This window comes from Ochotona curzoniae, unplaced genomic scaffold (genome assembly GCF_017591425.1).
Source record: "Ochotona curzoniae isolate NIBS_2020 unplaced genomic scaffold, NIBS_Ocur_1.0 contig_605, whole genome shotgun sequence".
NCBI lineage: Eukaryota > Metazoa > Chordata > Mammalia > Lagomorpha > Ochotonidae > Ochotona > Ochotona curzoniae.
The window spans coordinates 890,130-908,366 of NW_024466491.1; the positions used below are offsets into that span (position 1 = coordinate 890,130).

At 65.1% G+C, this 18,237-nt stretch overlaps 1 protein-coding gene and 1 non-coding gene across 4 annotated transcripts; both read left to right on the forward strand.

The window, feature by feature from the left end:
* Window positions 1–1,091: 1,091 nt before the first annotated feature.
* On the forward strand, window positions 1,092–15,474 carry TNPO2 (transportin 2). Of its 3 annotated transcripts, XM_040990411.1 has the most exons (25): window positions 1,092–1,181; window positions 2,663–2,774; window positions 3,673–3,748; window positions 3,881–4,030; window positions 6,445–6,551; window positions 6,655–6,788; window positions 6,898–6,979; window positions 7,091–7,213; window positions 7,299–7,417; window positions 7,827–7,887; window positions 7,996–8,161; window positions 8,287–8,439; window positions 9,913–10,138; window positions 10,369–10,540; window positions 10,871–10,957; window positions 11,048–11,155; window positions 11,254–11,412; window positions 12,054–12,141; window positions 12,753–12,851; window positions 13,191–13,280; window positions 13,369–13,444; window positions 13,572–13,671; window positions 13,757–13,831; window positions 13,998–14,125; window positions 14,531–15,474. In XM_040990411.1, the coding sequence occupies exons 2-24, from the start codon at window positions 2,676–2,678 to the stop codon at window positions 14,103–14,105; spliced, it is 2,658 nt and encodes an 885-aa protein (XP_040846345.1). In that variant the 5' UTR covers window positions 1,092–1,181; window positions 2,663–2,675; the 3' UTR covers window positions 14,106–14,125; window positions 14,531–15,474. The 3 variants fall into 3 exon arrangements, with proteins under 3 accessions (XP_040846345.1, XP_040846343.1, XP_040846342.1); XM_040990408.1 differs by lacking the exon at window positions 1,092–1,181 and having other exon boundaries at window positions 2,647–2,774; window positions 13,185–13,280; XM_040990409.1 differs by lacking the exons at window positions 1,092–1,181; window positions 14,531–15,474 and having other exon boundaries at window positions 2,604–2,774; window positions 13,185–13,280; window positions 13,998–14,127.
* Window positions 10,197–10,266, forward strand: LOC121163442. Its single transcript, XR_005884885.1, has one exon. It is a non-coding gene; the product is annotated as a small nucleolar RNA SNORD41 (small nucleolar RNA).
* Window positions 15,475–18,237: the final 2,763 nt, after the last annotated feature.

The following is an 18,237-nucleotide window of genomic DNA, read 5'->3' on the forward strand; positions in this document are numbered from 1 at the left end:
GTGGTGCCGGGTGCGCCGCACCCTGGGGACCCTCCTCGAGGGGCAGGGTGGTGGGGACCCTCCTCGAGGGGCAGGGTGGTGCTGGGTGTCCCGCACCCTGGGGACCCTCCTCGGGCTGGGGTGGTGCCGGGTGCGCCGCACCCTGGGGACCCTCCTCGGAAGGCAGGGTGGTGGGGACCCTCCTCGAGGGGCAGGGTGGTGCTGGGTGCCCCGCATCCTGGGGACCCTCCTCGGGGCAGGGTGGTGCTGGGTGCCCTGCACCCTGGGGACCCTCCTCGGGGCAGAGTGTGCTGGGTGTCCCGCACCCTGGGGACCCTCCTCGGGGCAGAGTGTGCTGGGTGTCCCGCACCCTGGGGACCCTCCTCGGGGGGCAGGGTGGTGCTGGGTGCCCTGCACCCTGGGGACCCTCCTCGGGCCGGGGTGGTCCTGGGTGCCCCGCACCCTGGGGACCCTCCTAGGGACTTAACACGGCCTGCAAGCTGTCAGTGCTTGCTTCCCGGGAACGAACGAGCGCACAGCCGGGAAGGAGCGAGTGTGCTCCCCCGGGGAGGGGGACCAAGGAGGAGCTCGGGACCCCTGCCCTCCGCACGGTGCGGGGCGCGCCTGGTCAATGTTGGCTGGCCACGGTGCACGGCCTCCGGCCACGGCCCAGGGAACGTTTCGCTCCAAGGCGCGGCCCACGCGGCTCCGGCCCCGAGAGCGGCGGGCAGAGGCGGCTGGAGCGCGGCTCCTCCTGCTCCTGCTCCTCGTCGTCCTCCACGCGCGCCATCACGGAGCGTTTGCGGCTCCCGCCAAAGGGCCGGCGTGGACAACCGGGAGCCACCGAGACGCGTGGAGGACCGCCGGGACAGAGAGGCCCGCCCCGCGCCGCGGGCTGTGTCACGTGACAGGCGCTCGGCTGGGCCGAGTGTCCGCGGGGGAGGGGGAGGGAGCAGGTCACGTGCGGCGGCTGCATCTCTCCGATTGGCTGCGTCGGGCCAGTTTGAACGGCGTACGGAGGCCGCGCCGGCTCAGTTGCGGCCGCGTTTTTTCTCTCGCTCTCTCGCTCCCTTTTTCTCTCTTTTTTTTTTTTCCCTTTTCTTTTCTTTTTTTTTTTGGAGTCCGTCGGTGCGGCTTCCTCTTTGCGCGCGCGCGCGCGGGGCTCGGGGCCGCCCGCCCGCCCGCCGTGCTTGGCTTCCCGGGTGAGTGGGGCCTGGCACACTCCGGGGAGCGCGGCCACGCTGGGCCGCGGCCTGCCGTGCGTGTGTGTGTGTGTGTGTGTGTGTGTGTGGGTAGCCGGGCGGACTCCGGGCCTAAGCGCCTCCGTCGCCTCCGCCGCCCTCCCTCCTCCATCCCCGAGCCTCCGGGAACCGCGCCTCACTGACCGGGAGAGAGGCCGGGGGAACGGCCGGGGAGGGGGAGGGGGCGGCGGCAGAGCCGAGCCGGGCCGAGCCGGGCCGAGCCGAGCCGAGCCGAGCCGAGCCGGGCCGGGGGTCGTCGTCGTGGGGGGACGCCGCGAGGACCGGGTGTGTGTCGGCTGGGGATGGGGACCCCGCCACAAGTTGGGGTGTGTGTGTGGAGAAAGAGGGGCGTCCTGGAGGACGGCCTGGCCTGGCCTGGCTTGGGGAAAGGCGACGCGGCGGCGCTCGGGGGGCGCTCGGGGGTCCGTTGACGAGGGGAATGTTCGCTCAGGCCTCGCCCGGGGGGTGATGGTGGTGGGTGCGGGGGACGCTGCGGGACCCAAGGGGGGGGTGGGCTGGCCGCACTGGGATTGGAGACAGCGGGAGTTGCTGCTGCTGCTGCTGCTGCTGCTGCTGCTGAGCTGGAAGCCGGTGGTCCAGGGGGGCTCCTCCTGGTCCAGATCCATCTATCCAAGGGGGGCTGGGAAGGGTCGGATAAGCGGGAGGAGAGCGGCAGCAATCCAGGGGGGGGGGCTCCTGGTCCAGATCCGTCTATCCAAGGGGGGCTGGGAAGGGTCGGATAAGCGGGAGGCGGCGGCAGCAGCAGCAGCAGCGAGCAGGGCGCTTTTGGGGCCTTGCACTTTGCTGGAGCAAGTGGTGGTGCTGGTAGCTGGAGGGGTGCTGCTGGGGGTCGCAGCTCAGGGCGGCTGGGGAAAGGGAAAAAGTGTGTGTGTCTGTGTTTGGGGGCACATCTTGAGATAGACTGGCGCCTGCATTGGGGAGACGACCACGGGGGCCGGGGCGCTCACGCCGTCTGGGGCGGGGTCCCTGGACGTGGAGGCGGCTGGGTCTTCGCCCGGAGAGGGAGGGGGAGCCCTGGGCGCCGGCGGCAGCAGCCGGGGGTGGCGGCGGCAGCAGCAGCTGCAGCAGCGGCAGCGGCATGGGCCGCCTTGGGATCCGAGCTGCACGCTGGGCCCCATGAGGACCCGCCGGGCCCCGCCGCCCCTAGGCCGCTTCCACATCTCCCCAGCTGCGCTCCCGAGCCTCCCGAGGCTGCGAGGCCGAGGTTGGCGCAGCTGGCGGGGGGGACCCCGCACATGGGCGGGCGTGGATCGGCGCCCCCCGCCTGTCCGCCGAGGGCGCGCTCACCGTCATGCGGCCGCTTCTGCAGCAGCCACCTCCCCTACCATCACCACCACCACCACCACCACCACGGGGTCTCCAGCCGGGTCTCTCACGGAGCCCCAGAAACGCAGCGTTGACCCTGGCCCCTACCCCCGCAGCTCGCCTCGCGCCATGGACTGGCAGCCGGACGAGCAGGGCCTGCAACAGGTCCTACAGCTGCTCAAAGACTCGCAGTCGCCCAACACGGCCACGCAACGCATTGTGCAGGATGTATCCTTCCGTCCTAACTTCCGGGGCTGGGGGACCCGTGCCTGGGCCCCCGCAGCCCGCCAGCTTGCCCTCCCTCCCACCCGAGGGCCCCAGGTTTGGGGCCCCCGTGCCGGGGCCCAGAGCTGGTGGGGTTACCGTGAAGGCCTTGAAAGGCAGCTGAAGGGGTGCTGTGCTTCCAACTGGATGAGGGCAAGCAAGGGACTGCGCCTCGACCCATTCTGCAGTTGGGGAAACTGAGGCTTGCTGGGGTAACAGCTGTGGAAGAAGGCTGGGTGGGGGCATGCCAAGGTGACCCTCCTGTTTCTTTGTGACCCTGGGTAAAATGCCTTCGTCTGGCTTGTTTATAAACGAGAAGGACAGACACGGAGAACCAGAGCAAATTGCACTTGATTGTCTGGGTTCCACTGTTGTTTTCAGTAAAACAGGCAGTTTTGGGTGGCAGCTAGGAAACACAGCGAAACCCCGGGGTCTCCATCCCTTCCCAGGGGTGCCAGGCGCTACGGCCTCTTGTCCCTGCTGGTTCACTTCCCCCAATGGTCATACTGGTCAGGTGGGATCTGGGGGCCCCGGCTGGGTCTCCCACGTGGATGCAGGGATCCAAGCACCCCTTGAGCCATCTGTCGCTACTTCCCCGCGCCCCCCCCCGCGCCAACACCCCCCAGGCGCACTGGCAGGGAGCAGCCGGTACTTGAACCGCTGCTCGGATGGGATGCTGACGGCAAAGCAGATGGCTTTACTGGCTGTGCCTATTGCTGTGACGTGCGCAGAGCCCCGTGTGGAGTGGGCACAGCGGTTAGCCCGCTGGCTCCGAGCAGCAGCGGAGGCGTCTGCGTGCCCGCCACCCCCATCCCCCACCCCGGAACACCCCGGTCTCCCAGGCCCCTTAACAGCCCGCCAGAAACTCAAACAGCTCAACCAGTTCCCCGACTTCAACAACTATTTGATCTTTGTGCTAACCCGGCTCAAGTCGGAAGGTAGGTCCCGTGTATCTGTGCCAGTCTCTCGGGGCTTGGGGGGGGGGGGTCCTGGGGGGGGGGGGGGGAGGACCGGGAGCTCAGATGCCGACCCTCTTCCCTCCCCTCCCCCGCAACGCCCACCCCGCCCAGATGAGCCCACGCGCTCGCTCAGCGGCCTCATCCTGAAGAACAACGTGAAGGCTCACTACCACAGCTTCCCGCCGCCCGTGGCCGACTTCATCAAACAGGAGTGCCTCAATAACATCGGAGACGCCTCCTCGCTCATCCGCGCCACCATTGGTGAGGGGGGCGGCTGGGGGGGTGGGCAGCCGCTGAGGACCCCCCTCCGCCCCCGGGCTGGGGTGGTGGCTGCGCTGACCATCCGACCCAGGAGGCTCCCTGCATAGGGCCACATCCTGGTACAGCCGGGCCTGCCCCACGCTCCCGTCACCCCCAGGGTCCTGGGCCCTAAGGGGGGGAGAGCGCCACGAGGCCACGTAGTTTTTTGCAGTGGGGTCTCCTGGCCCCTACAAGGCTGCCCCAGGACGATCCTGGGCTGCCTGCTGAGAACCCAAGAGAAGCCATCTCCGCGGTTGGGTGCCAGCCCTGAATGTGAGCCATTTTACAGGTTCAATCCCCCTATCCATTGTATCCTCCAAGAGGTCAGATGGAGATCTTCCATCCATCCATCCATTCATTCCCCAGATGAGCGTAGCAGTCAGAGCTCAGCCATGGGAAGCCAGGAGCCAGGGTTGTCCCCTGGTCTCCCATGGGGCTACAGGGGCTCAAGCACCTAGCCCAGCCACAGTAACAGGGAGTTGGATGGGAAGCGGAGTGAGTGAGACACGAGCTGGTGCCTGTATGGGATGCAGGTGCCACTGTGCTGGCTCCTCTCCCCATTAATTTTAAAAAGTGACTTCTCTTCTTTGGGTAAAAGGCAGAGCAAAGAGGAAGAGAGAGCATGTGCCTGCTGCTTCACTCTTGGAATGCCCACTGCAGCCAGGAGCCAGGGGCTCCATCCGGGTCCCTGCTGCCTCGCTCCCGAATGCTGCCCCTGCAGCCGGGGCTGGACCAGGCTGAGGCCAGGAGCCAGGGGTTTCATCTGGGGCTCCCACGCGGGTGGGGCAGAGACCCAAGGGGCATTACCAGAAATCCGGACCCGAAGCACAGCAGCGTGCACTTGAAGCAACACCCTGAAGGGGGATGCAGGTGTCCCCAGCTGCCCTGCGCCACAGTGCCCATGGCTGAGGAGATGACATAGAACTGTTTTAAACGGAGAGGCAGGCTTACTTGCTCTCGAGGGAACGTAACCTTAAAAACGAAGGCAGTAAGACAAAAATAGTCTTTAACCTGAGCCGGGAACTGGGGCCTGTTAGCTGGCCGTGTGATTGCTGCCTGTGGCGGAGGATCTGTTAGGCCGAGCAGCGCCCACCCTGAGGCCTGTAGAAGAATCTGGACTTCACGAGCTTTCTGCCTGCCAGGCTGTGGTCCGGGGACAGTCAGATCTCATTTCTGCAAGTTCTGTGTTCACGGTTGTAGCCATTGGTGCAACGTGGCACAGCGGATCAAACCACCGCTGCTGCAGCTCCAGCATCCTGTAGGGTTGCCCATTTGAGTCCTGGCTGCTCCGCTTGCCGTCCCTGCCAGTGCCCAGGGTAGTGTTCCAGACTCCTGGCCGAGGACCTAGCTCAGCCTGGCCTTTGCAGCCATTTGGGAAGTGACTAAACAAATACACCGATCTCTCTCCTCTCTTTCTCCGTCAGCCTTGCAAATAAATAAAGAAATCTCGAAAGAAAAGAAAGGCATGACATGAGGGCTCAGTTGGCTAGTCCTGGTGCGGGTGGCAGCACGACTTCCCTTCCCAGTGCTGGCATCCCGTACGGTCACCAGTTCGTGTCCCGGCGGCCCCGCTTCCCATCCAGCTCCCTACTTGTGGCCTGGGAAAGCAGTGGAGGACGGCCCAAAGCCTTGGGGACCCTGCACCCGCGTGGGAGACAACCGGATCCCCGTGTGGGATCCCCAGGTTCTTGCAAAGGGAGGATTGGCCAACTGAGCTGACTCCTGGGTCCCACACTGCAGTTTTATGGGAGGGATCGAATGGTTAACAAGGTCTCGGTGAAAGTGCACAGAGGCCTGGGCGGGGAGGGAGGAGGCCGCAGCTGGGAGCCGAATGCCGAGGGTCTGGCACACTGTCCTCGCCGAGGTCTGAGTGCCCAGAGGCTCAGCTGGCTCGGCTGACGGGGCTGAGGATTCTGATCCCATCCCGTGGGTGCTGCTGACCTGGCTACAGGTCCTGTCCTCGCCCGGGAGTCGAGGTTTGCTTAGCGTGTGCAACGCTGCCATCTTGTGGCACCGCTTTCTGGGTGGAGCGACAATACCATGCTCCAGGGCGGGCACCTGGGGCCCGAGGGTGAGCACTTCGCCCTGGGCCGTTGCCCTCGCTGGACCACCCCCCCCCCTTGCCTGGGTGCTGGTTCCCTCACGCGGCCCGCCCCGTGTGCAGTTTCTCCCCCTCCCGTAGTCCTTACTGCTGTATTACACCCCTGTACCTCCAGAGTCCGAGCTGGGGTGACAGGGGTGGGGTGGGGGCAGGCGATGTGCTCCTGTGTGACCGAGCGCCCACCCCTCGGAGCGGGCGGCAGGGCTGGGCAGCCTCGCCCAGCCTGAGGCTGCCTCCTTTTCCACCCCCCCTGCCACCATCACCACCATCACAGGCATTCTCATCACCACCATCGCTTCCAAGGGCGAGCTGCAGATGTGGCCGGAGCTGCTGCCCCAGCTGTGCAACCTGCTTAACTCGGAGGATTACAACACGTGCGAGGTAGGCCCCCCACCTGCCGGGCCAGCGGGGAGTGGGGGGAGTGGGGCAGAGCTGGGACTGGGGGCGGGCACGCCCCTCCACGGTACCCCACTTGTTCACACAGGGTGCCTTCGGAGCCCTGCAGAAGATCTGCGAAGACTCCTCGGAGCTCCTGGACAGCGACGCGCTCAACAGGCCCCTCAACATCATGATCCCCAAGTTCCTGCAGTTCTTCAAGCACTGTAGCCCCAAGATCCGGTGGGTGCCGTGCACCCCTGGTTGAGGAGGGGCTGGGGAGGGCTAGGCCAGCTCGGGGGAGGGGGGGTGACCCTCCTGCTTGGCTGCCCTCCCCCCCACCTCCCACCAGGTCGCACGCCATAGCCTGCGTGAACCAGTTCATCATGGACCGGGCCCAGGCGCTGATGGACAACATAGATACGTTCATTGAGGTGGGTCGCCGGCCCGCGGGGTGGGTGGCAGGAGGAGGGCCGAGGCTGCTCGGCTGTGGCAGCGGTGGTGGCGGCGGCGGCGGCAGCTTGACCCCGACCTTGGCCGCACAGCACCTGTTCGCCCTGGCCGTGGACGACGACCCTGAGGTGCGAAAGAACGTGTGCCGCGCGCTCGTGATGCTCCTGGAGGTGCGGATTGACCGGCTGATCCCCCACATGCATAGCATCATCCAGGTGTGCACGGCGGGGGGAGCTGCCCCCCTCCCCCTCCCCCCGCCGCCCGGGCCCCGGCCTCAGCCTCCGCCCCTGTGCCCCCCAGTACATGCTGCAGAGGACCCAAGACCATGACGAGAACGTGGCCCTGGAGGCCTGCGAGTTCTGGCTGACGCTGGCCGAGCAGCCCATCTGCAAAGAGGTCCTGGCCTCGCATCTGGTCCAGTGAGTGCCCCCCCCCTCCCCTCAGGTCAGCGTCCTCTTGGGGGGACCCCAGGGACATTCGGTCAGTCGGTCGGTCGGTTTGCGTCACGGTTGAATAGCATGGCCCCTAATGACCTTAGGAGGCAGCTTCAGGCACAGCCCGATCCAGGTGCTCCGAGCCTCCGAGTCCCCCGGCTTGCACTCGCGGGAGGTCGGCTTTCTCAGGCATGCCCTCTTGCCAACTTCTGTGAGGGGCTTGGGTCTGGGGACAGTTGCCCCAGTCTCCTCCGGTGGGTTCTGGGGTCTGGGACCAGAGCCTCCCTGGCGGCTGAGACTCATTTCCAAAGGAGAGTGACAGGGTGACAGGTGGATGGCACCCCGGGGCTCCCAGGCGCCTGCCCCAGCCCCAGCCGTCTCTCTCCACCTGCAGGCTGATCCCAATTCTGGTGAACGGGATGAAATACTCTGAGATCGACATCATCTTGCTCAAGGTCAGGCAGGTCCCCCGGCTTTTGGGGGGAAGGTGGGCGGGGGTCATGGCCATCGGGGCCAGGGAGGAGCCGGCGCTCAGCGGTCCTCCCCACCCGGGCTGCCCCCAGGGGGACGTGGAGGAAGACGAGGCCGTGCCGGACAGCGAGCAGGACATCAAGCCGCGCTTCCACAAGTCGCGCACCGTGACGCTGCCCCACGAGGCAGAGAGGCCCGACGCCTCGGAGGACGCGGAGGACGACGATGACGACGACGCCCTGTCTGACTGGAACCTGAGTGGGTGGCGCGGGGACCCTGGGCTGGGAGCGCTGGCCCCGGCACGGGGTCGGGGGGGGGTGCGGGTAGGCCCTGGCGGCTGCTCTGAGCAAGGCCCCCCCCCTGATTGCACACGCGCCTCCCAGGAAAGTGCTCGGCGGCTGCGCTGGACGTCCTGGCCAACGTGTTCCGGGAGGAGCTGCTGCCACACCTGCTGCCGCTGCTCAAGGGCCTCCTCTTCCACCCCGAGTGGGTCGTCAAAGAGTCGGGCATCCTGGTGCTGGGCGCCATCGCCGAGGGTAAGGCCGCACCCCGCCCCCCCAAATACGGGCCCTGGCCCACACCTCCCCTCCGCACCCTTGCAGCCCCACAGACCTAGAGGCAGTGCCCCCCTCGCCTGCTCCATCCGGGGTACAGCAGGACCTCAGGCTGCTCAGCAGCTGCGTGTCTTCAGTTCAGCCCAGAGCTAGCTGCTCGGGTCGGCAGGATTCCTGGAGCCCCAAGAAGACGTGCAGGTTTACCTTGTCCCTAGGGAGGAGTGGTCAGCGCTCTCTTGGGCAACCGACAGAGCTTATTGCCAGGGTTCCAGTTTAGACACACTTAACAGAATAGTAGTTCAGACGCGACTCACGCTTATGGTCCAGTCTGAGCAGGGAGTTGAAGGCAAGCTGGCGAGGCACGCGGGCAGAGTCCTGTTAAACGGCCGCGGCCCAGGAGCACCGGTGCTCTTGCTTAGCTGACTGGTTAGAGAAGCACAGAACCCCCCACTCCAGGGCTGCACCAGGGGGGCGGCATGCACGCCGGGCCAGGGGCCCTCTGCCTGCTCTTCCCGGAGCCTCTTCACAGCAGCTTCCCAGCCTTGGTCCTGTCACCCAGCGTACCTGGTTGGATGTGACAAACACGTTGCATTGCAGGAGGGCTTCGGGAATGTCTAGGCCCACGCTGAGAGTTCAGACAACGACAGCAGAATCCAGCTCTGGGGGCTTTGGTTTAGTTTACTTCTACTCACTTTATTTGAAAGGAACAGAGGCCGGATCTTCTAACCAGTGTGGTTCGGCCCCACCCCAACCAAAATGCCCAGGCAGTGCTCGGCCGGGCCAATACCAGGAGCCTGGAGTGCCACCCAGGTTTCTGCTGGCATCGGTGGTCGGTGACCGGGCCCGAGCATTGGGACCACTAGGCACTGTCTCCCAGGATAAAGGAACCAGGAGCAGGGAGTGTAAGTGGAGCAGCCAATGGGAGACATGGCTGTTGAGCAGCGGCCTTACCTGGCTCCGTGCCAGTGCCAGCCTCCATACCAGTGATCGGAATGACCCCTGTGTTTTGCCAGGAACACTTGCGTTTCATTTCATAAGAATGGTTTTAGGGGCAGGCACTGTGGCATGGCACGCAAAGCCGCTGTGTGAGATGCCGGCTTACTCTGTGGTCACCAGTTTGAATCCCGGCTGCTCCACTTCCCATCCTGCTCCCTGCTCATGTGCCTGGGGAGGCAGCAGAGGACGGCCCAAGGGCTGGGGTCCTCGACAGTCCGGGGTGCTCGGTATGTGTGTGTCAGATGCCCACCCCAGGTTTTTGAGCTAAGGAGTGATGTAACGGGCAAGATGAAATGAGAGGAGGTGTGTCTGCTCTCTGCTCAGCCTTCCCAGGGGGGCACTGGGGCATCTGAGAGGGCAGCTGGACCTTGGCCTGGCTGGTCCTGCCCCCTACCGCCTGCCCCTGCCCCCCTGCCCCGGCTGAGCTGGGTGCCCCCCTGTCTCCTTCTGTGGCTGCAGGCTGCATGCAGGGCATGGTGCCCTACCTGCCCGAGCTGATCCCGCACCTCATCCAGTGCCTGTCGGATAAGAAGGCCCTGGTGCGCTCCATCGCCTGCTGGACGCTGAGCCGCTACGCGCACTGGGTGGTGAGCCAGCCGCCGGACATGCACCTCAAGCCCCTGATGACCGAGCTGCTGCAGCGGATCCTGGATGGCAACAAGAGGGTGCAGGAGGCAGCCTGCAGGTGCTCCTCCCCTGGCCCTGCCCGACCTGCCCCACGGCCCCGCACCCCGACATAACCCTGGGATGTGATGACACCTGTGACCGCTGACGTGGCCCTGATTTCTGTCGTATTCGTACTGGCTGATCCCGAGGGCACCTCCCCTGACGTTTCCGCAGCCCACCTCCGGCCCAGTGCCACCTGCGAGGGTGCACTAAGCTTCCCCTCCGCGCCCCGCCCCCTTCCCCGCACAGTGCCTTCGCTACCCTGGAGGAGGAGGCCTGCACGGAGCTGGTGCCTTACCTCAGCTACATCCTGGACACCCTCGTCTTTGCCTTCGGCAAGTACCAGCACAAAAACCTGCTCATCCTCTATGACGCCATCGGCACCCTGGCTGACTCTGTGGGCCACCACCTCAACCAGCCGGTGAGACGCCAGTGTGGCAGTATCTGTCTGTCCTGGTGCATGCCGGGGGAGGGGGGGGGTGTGTGTGGTGACCCTGAAAAAGCAGGCAGCAGACCTGGTCCCCTGCCCCTGCCCTGATGCCAGTGGGCGAGGCGATAAGCCTGCGTGGTGAGCGCTGTCATGAGGGTTTATGTAGGAGCGAGGGATGCCAGCTCACGGGGGGAACGGGTTGGAGAACCACAAAGGCCTCCCAGAGATCCCTTGCACCCCAGCAATGACCCCAGACCCCATCCCTCTGGGAGTAGACCCCCAGGCTGCCGGGGGTGGCCCAACTTCCTGTCGCCCTGGCAGGAGTATATCCAGAAGCTGATGCCTCCGCTGATTCAGAAGTGGAATGAGCTCAAAGATGAGGATAAGGACCTCTTTCCCCTGCTGGAGGTGAGCGGCCCCCCAGCCTCCCCGTGACCCTGCCCCCCCTGGCCCGGGGGCACAAGAATGGATGGACTCCTCCACTCTCCTTCCCGCCAGTGCCTGTCGTCGGTGGCCACTGCCCTGCAGAGTGGCTTCCTGCCCTACTGTGAGCCCGTCTACCAGCGCTGCGTCACCCTGGTGCAGAAGACGCTGGCCCAGGCCATGGTGAGTGTGCCCGCCCCAGCTGCCTGCAGTGCTGTCAAGGGCTGACCTGTGACCCTCGCTTCTGATCTCTTCCCCCCCCCCCCCTTCTCTGCGCACAGATGTACACCCAGCACCCAGAGCAGTACGAGGCCCCAGACAAAGACTTTATGATCGTGGCGCTGGACCTGCTGAGCGGCCTGGCCGAGGGCCTGGGTGGCCATGTGGAACAGCTGGTGGCCCGCAGCAACATCATGACGCTGCTGTTCCAGTGCATGCAGGTGGGTGCCCCCTCTGCCTGTCCTGGGGCTCCCAGCGGCCTGAGCAAGGTCACCCACCCTGGCAGGGGGCTTCTCTGGGCCCTTCAGGAGCTGCCGCAGGTGTCAGAATGTGCAGGAAGACAGTGGCCGGCTCTGGCCCCAGATTCATGCACGTGAGGACATGGCTGTGCTGGCATGCTCTAAGCCCTCTAGATGACTTCACAGCACCGTGGACAGCTGTGAAATGACCGTCCAGGGGGTTACGGAGTGATAGTCTGCATTTGTTTGCATGCTCAAGGATGCATGGATAGACTGACAGCTGCCATGCGCTGGTTTAGTCCCCAGGTGCCCACGGTCTGGGCTGTGCTGAGCTGAGGCTGGGGGTTGGCATCAGTCTCAGTGCAGTTCCTCCCCCACTAGGTTACCAGACCCCAAGAGCTGGGGCACATGACCTGCCAGTGTGTACCCGTCCTTGGCACACCCTTCAGGGCTCCCTCCCCCCATCAGGATATTTCCGGGTGATGGTTGGCATGGGCATGGGAGCCAAGTGCCGGGCACTGTTCACACACGTGAGCTGGAGACTTCAGCAGCTCAGTGTGGGGACATGGAATGGGGCGGTGCCCCTCAGCCACCATGTCCCACCAGGCCCTCTCACCCGGCAGGACTCGATGCCCGAGGTGCGGCAGAGTTCTTTTGCCCTCCTGGGAGACCTCACCAAGGCCTGCTTCATCCACGTCAAGCCCTGCATCGGTACAGTATTCACCTTGGGCTCTGTCCCAGGCCTTGTCCCTGCCCCAGTCCCAGCCCCGTCCTGCCCCTGCCCCTGCCCCAGTCCCTGCCCCAGTCCTCCCTGCCCCTTCCCCAGTCCCTGCCCCAGTCCTACCTGCCCCGACCCAGTTCCTGCCCCTGCCTCAGTCCCATCCCCGTCCTGCGCCTGCCCCAGTCCTAGCCCCTTCCCCAGTCCTAGCTCCTGCCCCTGCCCCAGTCCTAGCCCCTTCCCCAGTCCTAGCTCCTGCCCCTGCCCCAGTCCTAGCCCCTTCCCCAGTCCTAGTTCCTGCCCCTGCCTCAGTCCCATCTCCGTCCTGCGCCTGCCTCAGTCCTAGCCCCTTCCCCAGTCCTAGCTCCTGCCCCTTCCCCAGTCCTAGCTCCTGCCCCAGTCCCAGCCCCTACTCCAGCCCTGCCCCTGCCCAGCCCTGTCCTGCCGGGCCACGCATGTGATGCACAAACACCCAGGGATGACTGTGACCTGATTGGGATGTATTCGTACTGTCTGATGCGGCCTGCCCGGCCAGCTGCAGGGGCATTCCCCCTGGCTGGCTGGCTTCCTGGCTGGCTTAGCACCCCTTTTTTCTCCCCACCAGCGGAGTTCATGCCCATCCTGGGCACTAACCTGAACCCTGAGTTCATCTCAGTCTGCAACAATGCCACGTGGGCCATCGGCGAGATCTGCATGCAGATGGGTAGGTGCTCCTGGCCCTGGCAGGGCGGGCAGGTGGGTGAGAGAGAGAGAGAAAGTGTGTGTGTGTGTGTGTGTGTGTGTGTGTGTGTGTGAGTGTGTCGTGGCCAGGCTGCAGGGAGGGCCATGTGTTTGAGTGTTTCTCTCGGGGTTGGAGCCAAGACAGCCAGACTGTGTCTCCCAAGAGGCAAGTGAGACGGCTGTTCTGATGGGGACACTGCATGCCTCGGAGAGCCCGGGGTCAGAAGCACCTCAGAAGCCTGTGGTGTGTGCGGGGGGTGCCCTGTGCCTGGCCCCCCGTGGTGGGAGGGAGCGCTCTGATGGGAGGGTCCCCTAGGCGCAGAGATGCAGCCCTATGTGCAGATGGTCCTCAACAACCTGGTGGAGATCATCAACCGGCCCAACACGCCCAAGACGTTGCTGGAGAACACAGGTGGGCACCTGCAGGGCTGGGGGGACCCTCCTGCCGAGGCCCCGCCACGGACCGTGCCGTCGCCTGACGAGTTCCTCTGCCCTTGCAGCCATCACCATCGGCCGCCTGGGCTACGTGTGCCCGCAGGAGGTGGCCCCGATGCTGCAGCAGTTCATCCGGCCGTGGTGTGTGTTTGTGCCTGCGCACCCTGTGGGGAGGTGTGGCCCAGGGCTCCTTCCCCTCCCCCTGGCCCCTAGGTGCCCATCCTGCCCCCGGGGTTGCCCTCGCTGACCGGCTGCACGCGGCCCGCAGGTGCACATCGCTGCGAAACATCCGGGACAACGAGGAGAAGGACTCTGCCTTCCGCGGCATCTGCGTCATGATCGGAGTCAACCCCGGCGGCGTGGTGCAGGTGGGGCCGCTGGGCTCGGGCGGTGGCCGCTGGGCGCGGGGGGCACTCGGGCCGCCCCTCACCTGGCAACCCCCTCGCGTCCCAGGACTTTATTTTCTTCTGCGACGCTGTAGCATCCTGGGTGAGCCCGAAGGATGACCTCCGGGACATGTTTTATAAGGTGAGGTCCGCTCGGAGGCCCTGTGCTGGGAGGGTGGCTGGGGGTGGCTGGGGGTGGCTGGGGGTGGCTGGCGGTGGCTGGGGGTGGCTGGGGGTGGCTGGCGGTGGCTGGGGCGCCGGCCCCACGCCCTCACCCCCTCGCCCCCCCGCCCCCCGGCTCCCTGCAGATTCTCCACGGCTTCAAAGACCAGGTCGGGGAGGAGAACTGGCAGCAGTTCTCGGAGCAGTTCCCGCCGCTGCTCAAGGAGCGGCTGGCGGCCTTCTATGGCGTCTAGGCGAGAGCAGGGACTGCCAGGTGAGCCGCCAGGTGGGCCGGCCCTGACCCTGCCACCTCTCCCCTCCCTGACCCTGCCGCCTCTCCCCTCCCTCGAGCCTCTGCCCTGAGCCGCCTGCCTCTCCCCTCCCTGGCCCGCCCTCCTCTCCCCTCCCTCCAGCCCCAGCTCACCCTCCTCTCCCCTCCCTCGAGCTCCTGCCCTGACCCGCCTGCCTCTCCCCTGCCTTGAGCCCAGCTCACCCTCCTCTCCCCTCCCTCGAGCTCCTGCCCTGACCCGCCTGCCTCTCCCCTGCCTTGAGCCCAGCTCACCCTCCTCTCCCCTCCCTCGAGCTCCTGCCCTGACCCGCCTGCCTCTCCCCTGCCTTGAGCCCAGCTCACCCTCCCTCCAGCCCCTGCCCTGACCCGCCCTCCTCACCCTCCCCGCAGGTGTCTGTCAGCCTCGTCGTCTGAGGGATTGCTGGGGAGCGCGCTGAGTCCGGAAGTCGCCGTGCCCTGGTCGAGGGGGGTTAGGGAGGAGCGAGCGGGACCCACATCCACACGGCGGCCGCCCCGTTGTGCGGTTCACGTTCACCGGCCCCGCCGGGCCTGCCCGGCCGCCATGGGGGCAGGTGGGGGGCTTCCACGCTCATCCTACGGAGGGGAGGGGGGTGGGACTTGGGCCTCTAGGCAGGGTCATCTCAGGCAGTCCACTGGGGCCAGCCGCGAGGGAGGAGGGGAGGAAGGCACAGGGCAGGCCGGCCGCAGCCGGCTCTCCCAGGAGGTGGAGGGGGCCGTGGGGTCGCGCCCCCTGGCACGCGCAGCCGCCCGCCCCGGGATGTCCCCCAGCCCCGACTGCATGGAGACAGTAGCTAGTGACCCCTGAGTTACCCCGTACGGCCTCGCGTGTAACCCGCATCTAGAGTTTAAGACGCTTCTGCTGTTGTGCCGGGATTGGTGGGCGTGGGGTGGGGGAGGCTCGGCCGGGGCGGGGAGGGAGGAGGGAGGAGACGCGGGTCCCCATCCGCACATGCACGCTTCGGGCCTGCCCCGCACCCTAGCCGCCAGCCTCGGGGCAGCCTGGGCCGGAGCCGGGGCCTGCGCACGGGGTGAAGCCGCCAGGGCCTGCTCGGCCCGCCCCTTTTCCTTCCCGGCTCGGGTGCAAGGCCCTGGGCTGGGACCTCTCCTATGGGGAGTTTTTGTTGTATTTTGGGAGGAGGGCAGCCTTAGCAGCGTATGGCCTGGCCCCTCTGCCCCTGACTCCACTTCCAGTCCCAGGTAGGGCCAGGAGCCCTGGTGCGTCACACCCCACCCTGGGGCCGTCTGCCCATGCAGTGCCCAGCGGGCCCAGGCGCAGCTGGGATGGGTTGGGGTGCAGGCAGGGTGGGAGGGGCCCCGGACATGATTTCTTGCCTACTTTGTACTGCCCCGGCTTGGGAGGTTTTGCAGTCTGTCGGGGGCCCGTCCTCTGGCGTCCGTCCCTCCGGGGCCCCGGGCCCCACCCGTGGCCTTTCGCAGCCGGGGTCAGGCCCTGCGTCCATCCCGAGTGCACATTCCATAACTCAGCTTTCTCTCTTCCCATCCCTGTTAAACTTGAGCAGGTCTCTGGAAGCCATTTGTAAAAAAAAAAAAAAAAAAAAAAAGCAGCAAAGTTTTCTAGAAAAGTACCATTTGATCCCAGGGTAATTGCAGTTCTGGGGAGCTGTGCGGTGTGCAGGACGGTGACTGCCCACCCGCGGGCCTCCGACTGCCTTCGGGGAAGGGGGACCCTGGTTCTGCTCGGCCCTTTCTTTCTTTTTTTTTTTAAACAACAGAAAACTATTTAATTTTAATTTATTTTATTTTTTTTTCTTTTTCTATTTTATTTTATTTTGCACAAGGAAGTCTTCAGCTTCTCCTCTCTCTCCCGTCCCCCCCCCCCCCAACCCCGGGGCTGCGGACCCACTCTGGCCTGGGTCAGCGGCCCCTCCCTCGCCCTCCGCACCCCTGCCCGCTCCTGCGCGAGGGCTCCGGGGACCCTCTCCGTGGGTTCCCGTGCTGTGCCGGGGGATTGGCGCCGAGGCGGTGGCTTGTGTAGAACTTTGTTGAGTAAAGATCAGTTTCTTGTGAACCCCTTGGTCTCCACAGCCTCTCGCGTCCCCTAGGAACAAGGTCGCGACCTGCGTCCCCCTGGCACACCCAGGGCTGCAGAGGGCGAGCAGGGAGGGTCCAGGGCGGGAGAGGCGGCTGCGCAGACCCTGCACCTCTCGGCTCACACAGCAGGCGTTGGGGTTCCATCCATCACTGAGCTTGATGAAGCAGATCTCTGGCTCACGATGAAAAGCCCCCTCCCCATCTCCCCCAAATTCAGCCTTGGATTGGGAACCCGGAAAAGGCACTTTGCCTTTGCGAGTAGTGTCAAAGTAGTGGGGTCCGAGTTTCCCTGTCCAGGGCCAAGCGAGACCCATCCCAGGCCTGCAGGTTCTGGGGCGCGGCGCTGGGCGTCATCAGGCAGCACCAGAAGTGCCCTCTCGCTGCCTAGGAGACAGGACGCGGGGCCCACAGCTGCCACGGCCGGCCGCGCCCACCCGGTCACCATGGAGCTTCCCACAGGGTCCTGGGACGATGACTCGGACCCGGAGCCCGATCCGTATGCGCATCCCACTGCTGCCCACACACAGCCCAACTGTGGAGGGGCTAGGCGAGGTTGACCTTGGCATTCAAAGGAAAAACACACTTGCCCCTCACAGGAGGAAACCCAAGAATAGCAAACTCTGAGTGTAGCCTGCAGTAACGGGTGAGACTTGTTTAGGTGGTGAGATATGTCAGCCCCAGCCACCACAGACCCTGAAGCCCTGGGTCTCCTCGGATGTACCCCCCTAGTGCCCACCACGAGGCCCATGGGTCCCTGGGGTGCAGCGGGGAGAGGCTTAGTGCTAGGCCCGTTGGAGGTGGGGGTGGTGCTGGGTGCATGAGCTCGAGGCCGGAGCCTGGAGTAGAGACTGAGTGGAGAGAGGGTCCCCAGAGCCATGGGGTGGCACCTCTGCTCATGGTATGCCCACAGAGGAAGACTTTGACTGGCCAGCGGCCTGCATTGAGCTGGAGCAGCACCTGGCACGCTGGGCAGAGGACGGGCGCCGGGCCGAGTATTTCTGCCTGGCCGATGGGCACTTTGCTTCCATTGACTCAGTGTTGCTGCTACAGGTGAGGCAGGGCCGGGCAGCTGGTGGAGGGCAGCGGGACGGTGGAGGATGGTGGACTGGTGGACTGGTGGGCAGGCGGCAGGCCAGTGGAGTGCAGAGGATCGGCAGGCAGGCAGGTGCAGGGTGGCAGGTCAGCAGAGGGCAGCCTCAGACCCCATCCCCTCCCTCGTGCCCAGGTTGGGACCCTCTGCAGGTCAGACTCCTGGGATCCCGAGGTGAGCCTGTGGGACCTGCCGCAGCTGGCCAGTGCAGGTTCGAGTCCCGGCTGCTGTACTTCCCATCCAGCTCCTTGCTAATGGTCTGGGAAAGCAGCGGAGCATGGCCCAGTGCTTGGGACCCTGCACCCGCGTGGGAGACCCAGACAGAGCCCCGGGCTCCTGCTCTGGACTGGGCCAGTTTAAGGGTGTTGTGATCGTGGGTGATCGGACAATGTCTCTGCCTCTCACCTTTCAAATAGTGAATGGTCCTTTACTTTTTTTTTAAAAAAAGAATTATTTTATTCGAAAGTCAGATATACAGAGAGGAAGAAAGACAGAGAGGAAGATCTTCCGTCCAATATTTCATTCCTCAAGCAGCTGCAATGGCTTGTGCTGTGCCAATCCGAAGCCAGGAGCTTCTCCTGGGTCTCCCATGCAGGTGCAGGGTCCCACGGTTTTGGGCCGTCCTCAACTGCTTTCCCAGGCCACAAGCAGGGAGCTGGAAGGGATTTGGGTCACCGGGATTAGAAGCAGGGCCCATAAGGGATCCAGGAGTGTCAAAGGGAGGACCTTAGCTGCTATGCCACCGCGCCAGGCCCCTTATGTATATATTTCTGCGGTGCTTTGGCAACACCCCCACATCGTCTGCTCAGCCACAGGTCAGAGAGGCCTCTGGGCACGTTATGATCAGGCTGTCGGTCCTGCCTCATGGACTGCCCCGATGTCCTGGTGTGGTGCGTGCCAGGCTCCGGCTGGTCGCCGCAGACGGGGTGTGGCA

Excerpts from the sequence above, each read along its gene's own strand:
- TNPO2 (XM_040990409.1), top strand. The coding sequence starts at position 2,676 with ATGGACTGGCAGCCGGACGAGCAGGGCCTGCAACAGGTCCTACAGCTG. Across the intron at positions 7,888-7,995 it reads TCGACATCATCTTGCTCAAG|GGGGACGTGGAGGAAGACGA; the intron begins GTCAGGCAGGTC and ends GGCTGCCCCCAG. Across the intron at positions 8,162-8,286 it reads CCTGTCTGACTGGAACCTGA|GAAAGTGCTCGGCGGCTGCG; the intron begins GTGGGTGGCGCG and ends CGCGCCTCCCAG.